We start from the raw sequence: 17,999 nt of genomic DNA, 5'->3' as shown, positions 1-17,999 counted from the left end.
GACTTAAATTTCTATATAATGGGGTAAAACTGTAATGATAAATTAAGAAATCTAGAATTCAAAATTTTAAAACTTAATGTAAAAAGTGGAAAAACATCTTTAAAACACATTATGAATAAGGAAAGAAAACTCAGACTTTTTAACATTTTATCATTTTGTTTTAACATATAACACTAGGAAAACAAGACAGTAGGAACAAAAAGAAAAGACTCCACAATAAATGAGCTAAGGATACAATAAGAATGTTCAGAAAAGAACCTCATCTATAATACAAATATGTGAATAAATATTAAACATTCTCCGTGATCAAAAAATAATAGGGCCTCTCTCTGCTGACCAAGCCTGGCAGAGGGCTACAAAATTTAAAAAATAATAATAAAAATAAATATAATAGGACCAAATTTTCACCCAATAGGGCTTTTTAAAATGATAATACACAATGCTTATGACTGTGCGGTTAAACATATAAATTGAGGAAAAGGTAAATAATATTTACCAAGTGCCTACTATGTATCATGCACTGAATAGGTCAATGGGCCTCACAAATATCTTATGGAGTAAGTATTAATCATCCTAATTTTAACCAGATTCAGAAAGACTAAGTCACTTGGTCTAAGAAATTAATCTAAAATAAGATCAAATTGATGTAATATTTGTTGAGGCCGCTAGGTAAGAAAAATCTAGAAACAAAATACCCCATACTGGCCGGGTGCGGTGACTCATGCCTGTAATCCCAGCACTTTGGGAGGCCAAGGCGGGAGGATCATCTGAGGTCAGGAGTTCAAGACCAGCCTGGCCAACATGGTGAAACCCCATCTCTACTAAAAAAATACAAAAATTAGCTGGGCATGGTGGCACGTGCCTATAAATCCCAGCTACTCGGGAGGCTGAGGCAGGAGAATCACTTGAACCCGGGAAGCAGAGGTTGCAGTGAGCCGAGATCGTGCTGTTGCACTCCAGCCTGGACAACAAAGCAAAATTCCATTTCAAAAAAAAAGAAAAGCCAAACTACCCAATACTAAGGAACTGAGTAAACAGAGCAAATTTGTTGATAAAGTATTAGTCACCTAAAATTATAATTATGAAGGCTATATACTAACATGGAAATACTAACATATTAGGTGAAGTATATGCTATGGTTTAACTATGGGGTTGTTTTTTCTTTGCCAGTTATCCAGTACAGCTTTGACATTTGAGGATTTGAAATTGACCATTTGTAAATGATTCATAAGTACATGACAAGTAACATTGTGAAATTTTGTTAAGACACAGACATAAATCCTATACTCTGTGACTCCACTGTATTAGGAAAAAAAATCAGCCTGTGGGAATGAATGAGCTTAACTAACCATCCAACTTGTTATCCTGTGTCTATTTTTTACTCAAGGTCATGTATGCTTTAACTCTTCATTATCCTCTTGAAGACGGCAAAACCCTGTCTCTACTAAAAATACAAAAAATTACCCGGGCATGGTGGCATTGACCTATAATCCCAGCTATTCAGGAGGCTGAGGCAGGAGGCTCGCTTGAACCTAGGAGGCAGAGGTTGAAGTGAGCTGAGATAATCCCACTGCACTCTAGCCTGGCTGACAGAGTGAGACTCTGTCTCAAAAAAAAAAAAAAAAAAAAGACACTTTAATCTTTCAGCTATACTTTACACTGCAATTTAGGATAGAAGTTGTAGGCCAGGCGTGGTGGCTCACACCTGTAATCCCAGCACTTTGGGAGGCTGAGGCGGGTGGATCATGAGGTCGGGACCAGCCTGGCCTACATGGTGAAACCCTGTCTCTACTAAAACTACAAAAATTAGCCAGGTGCAATAGCAGGCACCTGTAATCCCAGCTACTCAGGAGGCTGAGGCAGGAGACCTGCTTGAACCCAGGTGGCAGAGGCTGCAGTGAGCCAAGATCATGCTACTGCACTCCAGCCTGGGTGACAGAGTAAGACTCTGTCTCAAAAAAAAAAAAAAGGCCAGGCCAAGTGGCTCACGCCTGTAATCCCAGCACTTTGGGAGGCTGAGGCAGAGGGATCATGAGGTCAGGAGTTCAGGACCAGCCTGACCAACATGGAAAAACCCCATCTGTACTAAAAATACGAAAATTTGCCAGGGCATGGTGGTGCGTGCCTGTGATCCCAGCTACTCAGGAGGGTGAGGCAGAAGAATCGCTTGAACCCGGGAGGCGGAGGTTGCAGTGAGTCGAGATCGTGCCACTGCACTCCAGCCTGTGCAACAGAGCGAGACTCCACCTCAAAATAAAAATAAAAGTTGTACTGGACTTGGGTTTATCATATTGCTGAACAGGTCAATTACAAATGACTGGTATATATGAACAAAAGAAAAAATATTCCCAAATGAAAAGTTATGTTTGAATATTATGAGTGATTGCCCTTCAGTTGCTTTAATTATAGAAAGTGTGGAAGGGAAGTAAGGTAAGAGGTAAGTAGCAGGTTAACATCTCTCCACAAATGGCCACAGCTACTGAAAACTAACCATGAGTGGGAAGGAACCAAGAAGAAGTCATGTCTTGGGACACTAAAAGCAAAGGTGATATGGGATATATTTTTTGAGCTTGAAAGAGAAAGTGTTTTTTTTTTTTTTGGAGACAGAGTCTTGCTCTGTCATCCAGGCTGCAGTACACAGTGGCACGATCTTGGCTCACTGCAACCTCCGTCTCTCAGGTTCAAGCGATTCTCCTGCCTCAGCCTCCGGACTAGCTGGGATTATAGGCATGCACCACTTCACCCAGCTAATTGTTGTATTTTTAGTAGAGATGGCGTTTCACCATGTTGGCCAGGCTGGTCTAGAACTCCTGACCTCAGGCGATCTGCCTGCCTCTGCCTCCCAAAGTGCTGGGATTACAGGCATGAGCCACTGCGCCCAGCCAGGGAAAGTTGTTTCTATCTTAAAACACTATGAATAATTTATTCACCCAAAATTAGAAGTTTGCCTTTAAGAAATCCCTATAAATTATCTTTAGAGCATTAGCATGACAACATATAACCCGGATATTGTGAAGATTTGACTCTTGCTTCTGATTTAGCCTCTCCCATCTTCAAATGATTCACATGCTGGAAAGTCTGAGTTCAGTTTAGTTTTTCCCTGAGGCCTCTATCTTTTCCCAGGTATTAAATAGCTCCAGACTGGCCTCACCTGTAAGGTTGATGTCTCCCAGCAAATCAAGAAGTTCTCCACCAGCAGAAGATGGTTTGCTTGTAGGTGCAGTTGGAATAACAGGTGTTATGTCATTTCCTCCCAACAAATCCAATAAATCATTGGCCTAAACAAGGTAACAACACCTCAATTCATTATTATTTGATTTGTCTAGTATACATCTAATGCAAAGCTCTTTCAATATGTAATAATAAGGAAGGAAATCATCAACCAACCCAGGAACATTAAAGGGACTCAGCTAAGAGACAAGCTGTAAGGGACTATAAAATCGTAAGAAGCCCCAGATGAGCAAGTGAAAGGCTGGCTACCTGGCTGGTGGGCTGTGGCCCAGAGGGTGGCGGTTTGGTCTCTAGTGGAGCTGGTTCTGTCTCTCCATTTGTCTGCACAATCTCAGTAGGGCCATTTGTGGTCACTTTTTCCATGACAGGCATTCTCTCAAGTAGGGCAGACCTAGAACAATCTGAAGTGGTTAAATTCTAGGCAGTTAACCTAGATTCCCTACCCAAAATAATCACCATTAACTATGTTGAGCCCAAGCGTGGAGATCTATCTCCCCTCCCCATCCAACACACACACTAAAATAGAAGGTAGATTACAAGAATACATGACCTAAATTCCTGGCTGGATTAAGGGCAGACAAAAAAAATCTTGAATAAACAGACTGCCCAGCTAAATCCCAAAGCATATATTTCAGTGGTAGAGAGATTGAGATGAAAGAAAGGTAAATCCATAGGTATTAACAGTCAAGAAGATACTGCATAATAGAAGAAAAAAAGATGACCCAAACATTAGAATGTTAACAGTAAAAGAATTTGAATGAGATTATTTGTCTTGAAAAAATACAACTCCCACTTCTTTTTTTTTGAGACAGAGTCTTGCTCTGTCGCCAGGCTGGAGTGCAGTGGCATGATCTTGGCTCACTGCAACATCCGCCTCCCAGGTTCAAATGATTCTCCTGCCTCAGCCTCCCCAGTAGCTGGGAATACAGGCATGCGCCACCATGCCCAACTAATTTTTTTGTATTTTTAGTAGACACGGAGTTTCACCATGTTGGCCAGGATGGCCTCGATCTCTTGCCCTCGTGATCTGCCCACCTCGGCCTTCCAAAGTGCTGGGATTACAGGCGTGAGCCACCATGCCCGGCCTCCCACTTCTTAACTAAATAAAATAGAAAATAAAGCAAACTTTCCATACCAAAAAAAGTGTAAGGCTTGGAGGTGGAATGAAAGGGAGTTAATTTATTTCTTTAGAGACTAGGCAGAATAGAAGATGGACAAAACAGAAGCAGCCAAGCAATTAGAACTAAATAGGGATATGAGGACCAATTAATAAAGCACAAGCAATGAATCTTCTTTATGGATTACCATGACAATTTAGTCAGGATGCTAAGAGATACACGCATTGCTTAGTTTCTTTCGCTCACCTCATGTGGTCATATTTCTTGAAAAGTGCATTATATTCTACTGCCCTCTGCTGGAGTTCCACATCAATGCTGCTTCCATAGATGGAAACCACTTTCTTAATTCGGCTATAGATAAAATGACAAACAAAATAAAATACCCAAAAGAAAATTCACAAATAACCAGAGATAATGTTTAATAAGCCAGAATTTTCTGGTTAAAATACTGAAATACTCATTTTTTCTTAATTTATATAATTTTTCAAAAACAAAACACTTTATTTTCACCCATTTATCTGACATTCACATACTATTCTCATTGTAACACTAGATTTTTGTCTGTTAAATATGCCATCCCCATTCTGCAGCAATGATGGTGTGGAAAAAACATATATATATATATGCCACTCCCTAAACTTTGCTAGACAAAAGTACCAACTATTACTTTGCCACGAAAGAAATTTGTACTGTTCATTCTCTTCTTTGATAATTTTAAAATAATTTTTAATCTACAAAAGGGTCAGAGCATCAAAATGTTGACCCCAAATTCTTCCAGTTCAGAATTTTAAAAGTAATTCAATACCACTTTTTATAAGACTTCACATTTAAAAGTGAAGCAGACTACAAGAACTAAGTTTGCCTTAAATATGCTTGGGTGGGAAAGTGACCTGAGAATCTACTTTATTCAAAAAAGCAAAGAGGAGAATTAAAAGATTTAATCACCAAAACATTCATGATTTTATTCCTATTAAGACTTGTCAAAATATAATAAATCAAAACCTTGGCCAGATTACAAGGTCAGGAGTTCGAGACCAGTCTGGCCAAAATGGTGAAACCCCATCTCCACCAAAAAATACAAAAATTAGCCAGGCATGGTGGTGCGCGCCTGTAATCCCAGCTACTCAGGAGGCTGAGGCAGGAGAATTGCTTGAACCCTGGAGGTGGAGATTGCAGTGAGCCGAGATTGTATGCCACTGCACTCCAGCCTGGGCAACAGAGCAAGACTCTGTCATAAAATAAAATGAAATATAAAATACAAATAAACCAAAACCTTTATGTGGGGAAGTAGATTCTCAACTTAAAAAAAAAAAAAAAAAAGGTATTAGAAATCTCATTCTAAAAACGTTAACTTTTAGGCCAGGTGGAGTGGGTCACATCTGTAATCCCTGCACTTTGGGAGGTCAGGGCAGGAGGATCACTTGAGCCCAGGAGTTTGAGACCAGCCTGGGCAAACAAACGAAACACTTTCTCTACAAAAAAATGTAAAAATTAGCCAGGCACGATGGTGTGCACTTATAGTCCCAGCTCCTCTGGAGGCTGAGACAGGAAGATCCCTTAAGCCCAGGAGTTCAAGGTTGCAGTAAAATATGATGGCACCACTGCACCCCATCCTGGGTAAGAGAGCAAGACCCTGTCTCAACAAACAAACAAACAAAACCCCCTAAACTTTTTTGCTTCAAAATAATCCACAGGGGAGTAAAAGAATGAGAGGGAACAAAGTACTGATGAATGAAGATTAACCATGAATTGATCACTGTGACTGTGGAGAAATAAGTAATGCAAATTTGTGTTATTATTCTCTCTACTTTTGTCTATGCTTGAAATTTTCCATGATAAGTTTTTGGGGTTTTTTTTGTTTTTTAATTACAAAACAACCTGTTCACCCTATGTTTCTTCAATACTCACTTTACAGTACAAGTGAATCGAGTGGAAAGCTTCATAATGGCAGTGAGGGCATAACCTCGTGTCACAGAGGTGGACATATTAGAGATTAGGACACTTTCTAAAATATCCAACACTTCATCCTCTGTTACCTGAGGAGGAGGAGGAAAAAGAAGACGATGAAGAATGAGTAGCATGATTAAGCATCTAAATCTGATATCAAGTCAGGGGATGCAGCCAGAAAGACAATCCTACCATTACAAAAGCCTCTAACTCAACCTGTGCTTTGCCAGAGTAACTGTCCAAGCTGTTCTATCACCCAGAGTAGGTGGGGGTAAAAAAAGTGCTCTGGTTCTATCAACCAGAGCAGGTGGGGGTAAAAAGAGTGAAAAATGACCACTGGGGCTGAGAGGCAATATTAGAGCTTCAAGTGGCAGAAACAGAAGAAGAAAAGAAAAACACACAGAGTTCAAGTGTTGTTGCCACAATTTTCCCTTTTAAAGCCAGTCCTTTAATGTGCAAATAAGAACATGGATATATGTCTCATTTCTTCTTGTTTACCAGCCAGAGGGTAAGAGAAACAGTAATTCAGTCCACTAGGACAGGGACTTGGGCCTAAAGTGGTTTTAAAATCTCACAACGGGGCCAAGCAAAGTAGCTCACACCTGTTTTTTTTGTTTTTTTGTTTTTTGTTTTTTGAGACGGAGTCTGGCTCTGTCGCCCAGGCTGGAGTGCAGTGGTGCAATCTTGGCTCACTGCAAGCTCCACCTCCCAGGTTCACGCCATTCTCCTGCCTCAGCCTCCCTAGTAGCTGGGACTACAGGCGCCTGCCACCACGCCCAGCCAATTTTTTCTATTTTTTAGTAGAGATGGGGTTTCACTGTGTTAGCCAGGATGGTCTCATTCTCCTGACCCCATGATCCATCCGCCTTGGCCTCCCAAAATGCTGGGATTACAGGCGTGAGCCACCACGCCCAGCAACGCCTGTTAATCCCAACACTTTGAGAGGCCAAGGCAGGCAGATTGCTTGAGTCCAGGAGTTCAAGACCAGCCTGGGCAACACGGTGAAACCCTGTCTCTACAAAAAGTAGAATAAATTAGCCAGGCATGGTGGTGCATGCCTATAGTCCCAGCTACTCAGGAGGCTGAGGTAGGAAGATCGCTTGAAACCCAGGAGATCAAGGCTGCAGTGAATTGTGATCCCGCCACGGCACTCCAACTTGGGTGACAGAGTGAGACTCTCTCTTAAAAAAAAAAAAAAAAAAAAAAAAAAAAAAAAAAAACAAACCTCACAATGGCTCAATAAGTTCCATCTCAAAAAATGGCAGGTTTTCCAATATAATTCTTGTTTGCTTCTTTAAAAAGTTGGGTATTTTTTAAATTTTTTTGAGACAGGGTCTCACTCCTGAGTAGCTGGGACTAGACACCATCATACCTGGCTAATATTTGTGTCTTTTGTAGAGACAGAGTTTCACCATGTTGCCCAGGCTGGTCTCAAACTCCTGGGCTCAAGCAATGCTCCCATCTCAGCCTCCCAAAGCGCTGGGATTATAGGCATGAGCCACCACGCCTGGCCTAAAAAGTTTTCAAGGACTCAACCTCAACTCCCCATTAAACACTACTCTCCTATAACCAAAACCACTATTTTCCCCCATTTAACCAAGAGTGACAAGGAGTACCTGAATAGGCTCTTCCTCTTCACACTGGCCAGATACAAGAAGATCACCATATTCACCTATACACCATGCAGCCACCTGTACCAAAGGTTGCTGTGAAAAGAAAAGTCAACATTTCTCAAGAACTTCAATTTTTCCAGTTATTTAATGCAAATCATAGGTCATCTCATAATAAAGATCAAAACTGTGCATATCTAGAGTGTTAGAAATAAAGACATACCAAAGGGGAGAGAGGAGGGGGAAAAAAAAGAAGAAAAACATACCAGAAACATTGAGGGTAAAATTACCCCTAAAATAGCTGAAGGAAGTACTTACTTGAGAATAATCACCAAGAATTGCTTTGTACAGGCGCTGGACAGTATAGGCATGCATCTCCACACTATTAGTTATTAGCTGGATTAAATTGGGGACTGCATCATCACGAACATAACTTCCTGCCTAAAAGGAAATGCAGACAATTACCCCTAGAAAACACAGCAATGATGATAACAAGTGTTAGCTATTATTATTACTGTGTGTTTTTTCCTTTCTTTCTTTTTCTGAGACAGAGTCTCGCTCTGTCACCCAGGCTGGAGTGCAATAGCGCGATCTTGGCTCACTGCAACCTCCACCTCCCAGGTTCAAGCGATTCTCATGCCTCAGCCTCCCAAGTAGCTGGGACTACAGGTACAAGCCACCACGCCCGGCTAATTTTTTCTATTTTTAGTAGAGATGGGGTTTCACCATGTTGGTCAGGCTGATCTCGAACTCCTGACCTCATATGATCCACGTGCCTCGGCCTCCCAAAGTGCTGGGATTACAGGCATGTGCCACTGCGCCCAGCCATTACTATTGTTTTTAAAAGAAGAATACCACAAAACACCCTCAAAGATAAATTTGGTTCCAATTCTCAGGTTCATAACAGCTCAAACTTCAAAGTCTTATTTAAATATGTTAAATTTTTAAATTTTATTTTATTTTTAAAATTTTTCTCTTTGTCCAAAGGCCGGGTGCGGTGGCTCACGCCTGTAATCCCAGTACTTTGGGAGGCCAAGGTGGGCGGATCACAAGGTCAGGAGATCGAGACCATCCTGGCTAACATGATGAAACCCCATCTCTACTAAAAATACAAAAAATTAGCCGGGCGTGTGGTGGGTGCCTGTAGTCCCAGCTACTCAGGAGGCTGAGACAGCAGAATGGCGTGAACCCGGGAGGCAGAGCTTGCAGTGAGCCGAGTTCACACCACTGCACTAAAGCCTGCGCGACAGAGTGAGACTCCATCTCAAAAAAAAAAAAAAAAAAAAAAAAAAAATTTCTCTTTGTCCAAATTAAAAGGAAGGCTGGACACAGTGGCTCACACCTGTAATCCCAGCACTTTGGGAGGCTGAAGCAAGAGGATTGCTTGAAGCCAGGAGTTTGACACAAGCCTGGGCCACACAGCAAGACTCCATCACTACCAACAATGATAATAATAATGTAAAGGTTTAAAACTTTATCACCCAACCTTGGTCAATCTCCCATTCCTAAATAGAACAATAGATTTAATCTGTAAGACTGAGACCAGTCCTAACCATGTGTATTTTGGAAAGGAAAAAAAAGAAAAAAAAAAAAACAGCCAGGTGATCAGGGTTTTATCAGGTCACTCCTGTTAAGAAACACAAAGACAGAGGAAGAATTCTGGGAAAATGATCAAAAGGAAAGGTGAGAAGGTAAAAAGCAGGTAATTTGCAGTTTAGTTTATTTACATCCTTCCCTAAAGCAGAGTGCATTAAATACACGAAAGCATCAGGGTGATCTAATGATGGGCTTGTATAATAAGACTACTTCATTCAACAGCAGCAGAATACACATTTTTCTCAAACTTACACTGAACCAAGAAAGACCACATTTTGGGTAATAAAAAATATCTTAACAAATTTCAAAGAACATAAATCATACAGAGTATGTTCTTAGACCACACAGAATTAAACTAGAAATCTGCAACACAAAGACAGCTGCAAAAAAATTCCAAAATATTTGCAGATTGAAAGAACAAACTTCTAAATAACACATGGGTCAAAAACAACATTATAAGAGACAACTATAGGCCAATCTCTCTCATGAATATACATATAAAAATACTCGACAAAATATTAGCAAACCAAACCCAACAAATTTATAAAAATAATAATATACCCTGACCACGTATTCCAGGTATGTAAGGCTGGTTAGGCATTCAAATATCAATGTAACCCAGCACCTAACAGGCTAAAGAAAACAAATCACATGATCATAAGAGAACACAAGTCAGTTAGAAAAATAAAATCAGGGGCACAAAAAAAAAAGCTTTTGAATTCTTATAAACACTTTCCTTCAGGAGTGTTAATTTCTCCCTTCTTTTGAGCCTCATGAAAACTAGGAAAACATGTTCTGTTCATCATTATGTTAATTACATTTTGTTAGATTATAATTTTTCCCCTTGTTAATCAAATTTATTAACTTTTAACCTTTTACCAAGTTAATTCATTGTAAGTAAACTAAAAAATGAGTATGCCCCAGAGACAATTCCACAGCAACAAATACATATACATATAAGTCATAATTTCATAAGTCAACAAATACATATAAGTCATAATTTCAATATCATTCTCTCCCTACAGATGTTTCATAATTTACTTAATCCCCATTTGGGGACTACTAGTTGTTTCCGGTTTTCTCCTACTATAAACAAGATTAGGATGAATACTTTTACATACATATTTTTGTGTACTTGTCCTATTATTTTTTCAGGCTAAAGTCCTAAAAATTGAATTAATGAATCAAAGGTACAATTTAAGGTTTTTCCTACATGCTACCAAACTGCACAGTAAAAAGATGGCATCATCCTATACTCCATAAAGTGAAGAGTACTGCCTGTTTCTCTATTTTCTAACACTGGGAAGTAGATTAAAAAATATGAAATGTGAAAAATGATACCTCACTTTTACTTTCTTTAATAAGAAAATTTTTTCAAATGTTAATTAGCCATTTCTTTCTTCATGAATTGCTGGCTCAAATACCAATTATTCCATTAGAGTGGTATTTCCTATTAATTGTAAATTATTCATAAATATATTAATATGCTGTCATATGTTAATGTTTTCCCCAGTTGTTTCATAGATTAAATATATTAATATGCTGTCATATGTTAATGTTTTCCCCAGTTGTTAATTTGCCTTTTAAATCGTAGACTGTTCCCCTTTTCGTTATTCAATTTTTTAATTTTAATATGGTTAAATTTGTGACTTTTCCTTTACAGTATCTACTTCTAGTGCCTTAATTAGATGGAAATGGTTTTCTTTACATGTCACTGCACTTTCATTTTTACTCTTAAATACCTAATCCTTGCCTACTAATTGAATAATAAACACAGAAACCCTTAATTTCTGCAAGAATGCCAAAGAAAGGATCCCATCCAAAACAGGATTTCAAATCCTGAGTAACTGTAGCCATTCAAAACCCCGCAATGGCTTCCTAACATATTCAAAATAAAATGCAAGCTCCCATGAGGCCTACATAGTCCGGCCCCGCTTATGTCTCTGACATCCATCCTACCATTCTCTGCCTCTCTCACTTTATGGCTTCACTTGCCTTCCTGCTGCTTGTTCCTACCTCAGGTCTGTGCACTTAGTGTTCCCTCTGTATGGTCTCTGCATGGTTTGCACCTCATGTCTCTTAGGTCTCTACTCAAATGTTATCTCCTTTGAGAGACCTCCCTGACTAACTCTAATCTAAAACACTTGGCAAGTTGCCCTATATCCCACCTTATCCTGCCATCATTATATTCCTCCATGCTGCTTTAGGTTTTTCTTCATGGCATTTATTCCTAACTGACATTAATGTTACCTGTTTACTTGTGAATTTCTTACCTCCCTGACTAGAACATAAACTTCATGATAACATCAGTATATCCCAGCACTTCGTATATGCTGTCTGAAAAAAGCTACTTACCGTTGTCAAAACACGCATAATTGTGTCTATATGCCATCGTTTGGAAGGTGCATACCTGAAAAAAACAATGGAAAGGGACACTTGGAACCAGTAAAATATACTGTTTTCAGTGACTTAATCCTGCCCAAGCAGGTTGACTCACACCTGTCATTCCAGCATTTTGGGAGGCCGAGGTGGGAGATCGCCTGAGCTCAGGAGTTCGAGACCAGCCTGGGCAACATGGTGAAACTCCATCTCACCAAAAAATACAAAAATTAGCTGGGTGTGGTGGTGGGTGCCAGTACTTCAGCTACTCTGGGAGGTTGAGGTGGGAGGATTGCCTGAGCCTGGGAGGTTGAGGCTACAGTGAGAAAGAAAATAAAGAAAAGAAAGAGAAGAAAGAAAAGAAAGGGAAGAAAGAGAAGCAAAGAAAGAAGGAAAGAAGAAAGAAGGAAGGAAAGAAGGAAGGAAGGAAGGAAGGAAAGAAAGAAAGAGAGAGAAAGAAAAGAAAGAAAAGAAAAGAAAAAGAGGGAAAGAAAGGAAGGAAGGAAAGGAAAAGAAAGGAAAAGAAAAGAAAAGAAAATCCTGTCCTACAGTCTTTTCTAGGTTCCCTGGATAAGTGAACATATCTGGAAACATTTCAACTTCAAATCTAGCAGCAAATGCCATTTCGAAGAGTGATAAAAAGGTATACAGCCAACTGACTTCAGTGGCTCATGCCTATAATCCCAGTACTTTGGGAGGCCAAGGAGGAAGGAGTGCTTGAGGCCAGGAGTTCCACACAAACCTGGGCAACATAGCAAGACCCCATCTCTACAAAATAAAAATAAAAGATTAGTGGCACATGATGATTTGCACCTATAGTCACAGCTACTCAGGAGGCTGAGGCAGAAGGATGGCTTAAGCCCAGAAGTCCAGGCTGCAGTAAGCTACAACTGGGCCACTGCCCTCCAGCCTGGGTGACAGAGCAAGACTCCGTTTCTAAAATTAAAGAAAAAAAAAAAAGAGGGTACATAGTCAAACTCAGATTTTCCCATAAGATTGCAATAAGAGTTGCTAAGCTGAGAAATGAGATTTATTTTCAGTTTCAGAGAAAATGAATCATTCAGTCAGGGCAGGAGACGATAAAGAAGAAAGAAGAAAAGGGACTGCTTTCAGACCAAGACAACAACATTAGGACTAAAAACTTGTTTCCTTAAATTCAGAGTAGAAAGAAGAGAAAGAATAGCTGTACTACTAAAATCATAAGGTACTTCCTCAAAATTCTGCATAGAGCTGCAATTCAGATGCTGTAACTATTCTATTCCCTTTATTAAAACAGCATCATAGGCCAGGTGTGGTGGCTGATGCTTGTAATCCTAGCACTTTGGGAGGCTGAGGCAGGCGAATCGCTTGAGTCCAGGAGTTCGAGACTAGCCTGGACAACATATCGAAACCCCATCTCTACAAAAAAAAAACAAAAAAAACCCAAAAAAAAACCCCCAGAAATTAGCAGGGTATGGTGGCGTAAGCCTATGGTCCCAGCTACTTGGGGGGGCTGAGGCAGGAGGATCCCCTGAACCTGGGAGGTCAAGGTTGCAGTGAGCTGAGATTGTGCCACTGCACTCCAGCCTAGGTGACAAAGTGAGACCCTGTCTCAAAAAAACCCAAGACAAAAAAAACCAGCATCATAGATGAGAGGTTAAATAACAGATAAAGGAGAAGATTTCATAAAAGTGTGAAATTTTTTTGGTCTCAGCGTATTTAAATGCTGGCTATAATAGCCTTCTCCAAGCTAATTTATAATTGAGAGTTTGAAATAAATGTTATGTGTTTTAAACATATTTACAGTAGTTTCCCCATTTTTTTTTTGTTTTGTTTTTGAGATGGAGTCTTGCTCTGTCACCTAGGCTGGAGTGCAGTGGCATAATCTCGGCTCACTGCAACCTCCACCTCCCAGGTTCAAGTGATTCTCCTGCCTCAGCCTGCCGAGTAGCTGGGACTACAGGCGCATGCCACCAGGCCCAACAAATTTTTGTATTTTTAGTGGAGACAGGATTTCACTATGTTGGCCAGGCTGGTCTCGAACTCCTGACTTCATGATCCGCCTGCCTCGGCCTCCCAAACTGCTGAGACTGCAGGTGTGTGCCACCGTGCCCAGCCCCCTCCCCATGTTTTAAAGACACTTCCAAAAGTTCCAAGCAGACTTTACCAATAAAGGTAAAAATTAATTCTTACTTTTCTGCAGCAAGAAAGATTCCAGATGCACAGTCTGCTTTAAATTCTGGCTCACACGAATCCAGAAAATAAAGTAATTCTTTCATCATGCCTCGGATATTATTCCCATTTACCAGGGCAAAACTCAATTCCATTGCACGCCTTGCAGAAGGGAAAAATTAAAAACAGTTAAGAAATTTATAGTGGAAACGAAACAAAGACCCAGGTATGCACTCTGTGAACACCAAGTACTGCCAGATGTGCTAACATCTTTGCACGATCTTGTGATCCCAATCTTTGCACACAAAATAACCAAGGAGATGTATTCTTATGTAATCAAAGTTAGTTTTGATATTTTTAATCTTTATGCAATATTCTTCTTCAAAAGTCTCTACGAGATATACCACTAATGTCCAAACATGCAGCTTGGGTTCAACAGGCTGTTCTACAAAGGTGGAAATTGGAATACCTGAGAGTCTCAAAAAGAGGGGCAACAAATGTATTACCCAATAATAATACCTATCTGCTTCATTCCTTAAAAATGTGACATGTTAAGTAACCATATTCTACTTTTATTACACCCCACTCTGTCCAAACATGATGTAATATAGTTTATGTCAAAAGGTATGCAGAAAATTCAAATTAAAAACAAATTCAAGGCCGGGCGTGGTGGCTCACACCTGTTTTCTCACCACTTTGGGAGGCCAAGGCGGGCGAATCACCTGAGGTCAGGAGTTTGAGACCAGCATGGCCAACATGGTGAAAGCACTTCTGTACTAAAAATACAAAAATTAGCTGGGCATGGTGGTGGGCACCTGTAGTCCCAGCTACTAGCGAGGCTGAGGTAGGAGAACTGCTCGAACCCAGGAGACAGAGATTGCAGTGAGGCGAGGCACTCCAGCCTCGGCAACAGAGCGAGACTCTGTCTCAAAAAAAAAAAAAAAAAAAATTCAAAGGGAAAATGAGGGCCATGAGAAGGGAAAAAAAAGTGGCATGTGCTATGAGGACAAATAAGAGTTTCTATAACTGCCTATTCAAAGTTGGCAATGAAGTTAAAAATAGGAATGTTTAACATGTAAAAGCTGTAAGGTTGCTATATGCATCTTTCCATACTTGGTCAATAATATCAAACACTGTACGTACACTGACTTTCAAAAGTAACAATTTAGGCTGGGCACAGTGGCTCACGCCTGTAATCCCAGCACTTTGGGAGGCCAAGGCGGGCAGATCACCTGAGGTCAGGAGTTCGAGACCAACCTAGCCAATATGGCAAAACCCTGTCTCTACTAAAAATATAAAAATTAGCCGGGTGTGTTGGCAGGCGCCTATAATCCCAGGTACTTGAGAGGCTGAGACAGGAGAATCGCTTGAACTCAGGAGACGGAAGTTGCAGTGAGCCGAGATCGCGCCACCACACTCCAGCCTGAGCGACACAAGACTCCGTCTCCCAAAAAAAAAAAAAAAAAATTAACGAGTAGGGGATACTTTCATCTTAGCTAACATATAAGTAGCAAAAAAATTCAATCCTTAGATATAATAACTTTTATAGGGTGCTTATGTAATTTACATATATTAATTCAATTTATCCTGCATAACCCTATGAAGTGGTTGCCCTTCTATCTGCATTTTACTTATGAGGCAATTGAGGCACTGAACGTTTAAGCAATTTGACCCAGTCTATTAAAGGCAGAGTCAGAAAATGAAATGAGGCAGTCTGGCTCCAGAGTCTAAGCTCTTACTGTTATATATCCTGTCAAAGAGACACAGGTTTCACTTTTTTTGAAATTCACAGCCCAGTAATGAGCTAGAGAGAAACAACACAAAAAGAGTCAGAAGGCTAATATCTATTCCCAAGACTGCCCCTTACAAGGATTAAGGTTTAGGTTAAGTTATTTGATCCCCGTGGGACCGAATTTTAGCTAATCTGTTAGTTAGGGATAGAAGTAGTTGCTTAGGCTCTCTCATTGGCTTGCTCTGAGAACCCACTGAGAAGGTACTTATAAAATCTTTTGCAAAGCACTATATAAAATTTGGTGTTATTAAGTTTAGGTCTTATCTTTAGATTGCTCAAGCACTTAGCACCTTTTATTTGTACCTGTTCTGTGCAAATCAAAGGAACTCACCATCAATAAATGTTTGGTAACTGAATGGTTTCAGAGATCACTTTAAATATACTTTGTTCTAGATTTGAACATACAACCGAAAGTTCAGAGGCCAACTTTAGCTAGGTTCTACATAGTCTACAAACATCTAGAGTTCTAAGAAGAGATCCAGTAGAATTACTCCACTGAGGGAAGAGATTTATGCTTTTTGAGAGTGCTATCTGCTGCCTATCAGTCATTTCAGGATACACTGTTCTAAGCAATATGCTGCCTTCAGGATCCTGGGGCATAAGTACTGTGAAAAACGTGTGCTGTCAGCAATTTGAGTGTCAGCATTGTGATAAGACACTTAGCCGATGGATCACTCCGTACTTTCATCCTCCAACACACAAAGCACAGTACCTCTGTTAGGTAAACTTTTGCCTAGGTTATCTGTGCCTGTTGTATTTATCAAAGAGCCAAGGACAACTTCAGTGTGCACTTAAGTATTCTTATTGGCCTCCTTAACAACCTAAACTTCTCCCTGCCAATCCTTTCTAAAAAAGGATTCACTGAGCAGAGTCCATCTGTGAACACAATGACTAAATACATAAATGTCAACACTCTTGCTCTGAAAACTATTACAAAGTATCACATGGCAGGGGCACAGAGCTCTCAATAATCTGTTTGTCACTCAATTTACCAAAAACACTAGACTGAGAAAGGCTCTCAGTTTGTTACCGTTTTATTGAGACATCCAAATCTTTAAGACAGTCCACAATTGTGCTTCTGTGCCTCTGTACTGCATTATGATCTGTCTGTACAGTCTTCAACAAAGATGTCAGAGCCACATATCTGGATGAAACAGGTACAAAATAACAGAGTTAAAATGTAAAATTCAGGATAGTTTTTCTCTGTTTAAATAATAAAAAGAAAGACGTTTAACGGATAAGAGAAAGCATACATTTTTATTTAAAAGAAAGTTAGTGAACATAAAAGTAACATTTCAAAGGTATAAGCGATACCATAATCTAAAATAGTGGCAACCAGGAGATGCTTTGGATTTTAGATTTGCATTCATGGTCAAGTCCATTTAAACTTCTAAAAGTAGGCCGGGCATGGCGGCTCACACCTGTAATCCCAGCACTGTGGGAGGCCGAGGCAGGTGGATACCTGAGGTCAGGAGTTCAAGACCAGCCTGGCCAACATGGTGAAATCCTATCTCTACTAAAAATATAAAAAGTAGCTGGGCACATGGGTGTCAGGTGCCTGTAGTCCCAGCTACTCGAGGGGCTGAGGCATGAGAATTGCTGGAACCTGGGAGGCTGAGGTTGCAGTGGGCTGAGATCATGCCACTGCACTCCAGCCTGGGCAACAGAGCGAGACTCTGTCTCAAAAAAAATAAAACTGGGACTGGGTGCGGTGGCTCATGCTTATAATCCCAGCACTTTGGGAGGCCAAGGCGGGCGGATCAAGAGGTCAGGAGATTAAGACCACCCTGGCTACCACGGTGAAACCCCGTCTCTACTAAAAATACAAAAAACTAGCTGGGCGTGGTGGCGGGCGCCTGTAGTCCCAGCTACTCAGGAGGCTGAGGCAGGAGAATGGCGTGAACCCAGGAGGTGGAGCTTGCAGTGAGCGGAGATCGTGCCACTGCACTCCAGCCTAGGCGACAGAGCGAGATTCTGTCTCAAAAAAAAAAAATTAATTTAATTAAATATAAAATATAAAATAAACAGAAGTGACTGACTCAATTCTTTTAAAGTTTTCCAAATAGTAATACAAAAAGAGCATATAATATGTCTTTTAAGGCTGCCTTTGCCCCAAAATGCAATTTTAATTTTAACATTTGAGTTTTCTCTGCTTTTATTTGATACTGGTACCAA

The 17,999-nt window shown here is 40.3% G+C and overlaps 1 protein-coding gene and 1 non-coding gene across 2 annotated transcripts in view; both read right to left on the bottom strand.

The window, feature by feature from the left end:
- AP1G1 (adaptor related protein complex 1 subunit gamma 1) overlaps positions 1–17,999 on the bottom strand; it is a gene marked incomplete at its 5' end in the record, with an annotated part of 80,010 nt that overhangs the window by 10,468 nt on the left and 51,543 nt on the right. The window contains 9 exon segments of the mRNA NM_001133262.1: positions 3,152–3,278; positions 3,481–3,622; positions 4,596–4,700; positions 6,258–6,385; positions 7,913–8,002; positions 8,225–8,347; positions 11,858–11,912; positions 14,054–14,194; positions 16,855–16,968. Coding sequence (NP_001126734.1) covers positions 3,152–3,278; positions 3,481–3,622; positions 4,596–4,700; positions 6,258–6,385; positions 7,913–8,002; positions 8,225–8,347; positions 11,858–11,912; positions 14,054–14,194; positions 16,855–16,968 — 1,025 coding nt within the window.
- LOC112129480 (small nucleolar RNA SNORD71) lies at positions 16,440–16,525 on the bottom strand. Its single transcript, XR_002911878.1, has one exon. It is a non-coding gene; the product is annotated as a small nucleolar RNA SNORD71 (small nucleolar RNA).

Source organism: Pongo abelii, chromosome 18 (assembly GCF_028885655.2).
Source record: "Pongo abelii isolate AG06213 chromosome 18, NHGRI_mPonAbe1-v2.0_pri, whole genome shotgun sequence".
Taxonomy (NCBI): Eukaryota; Metazoa; Chordata; class Mammalia; order Primates; family Hominidae; genus Pongo; species Pongo abelii.
This window is presented reverse-complemented; position numbering and strand designations above follow the sequence as displayed.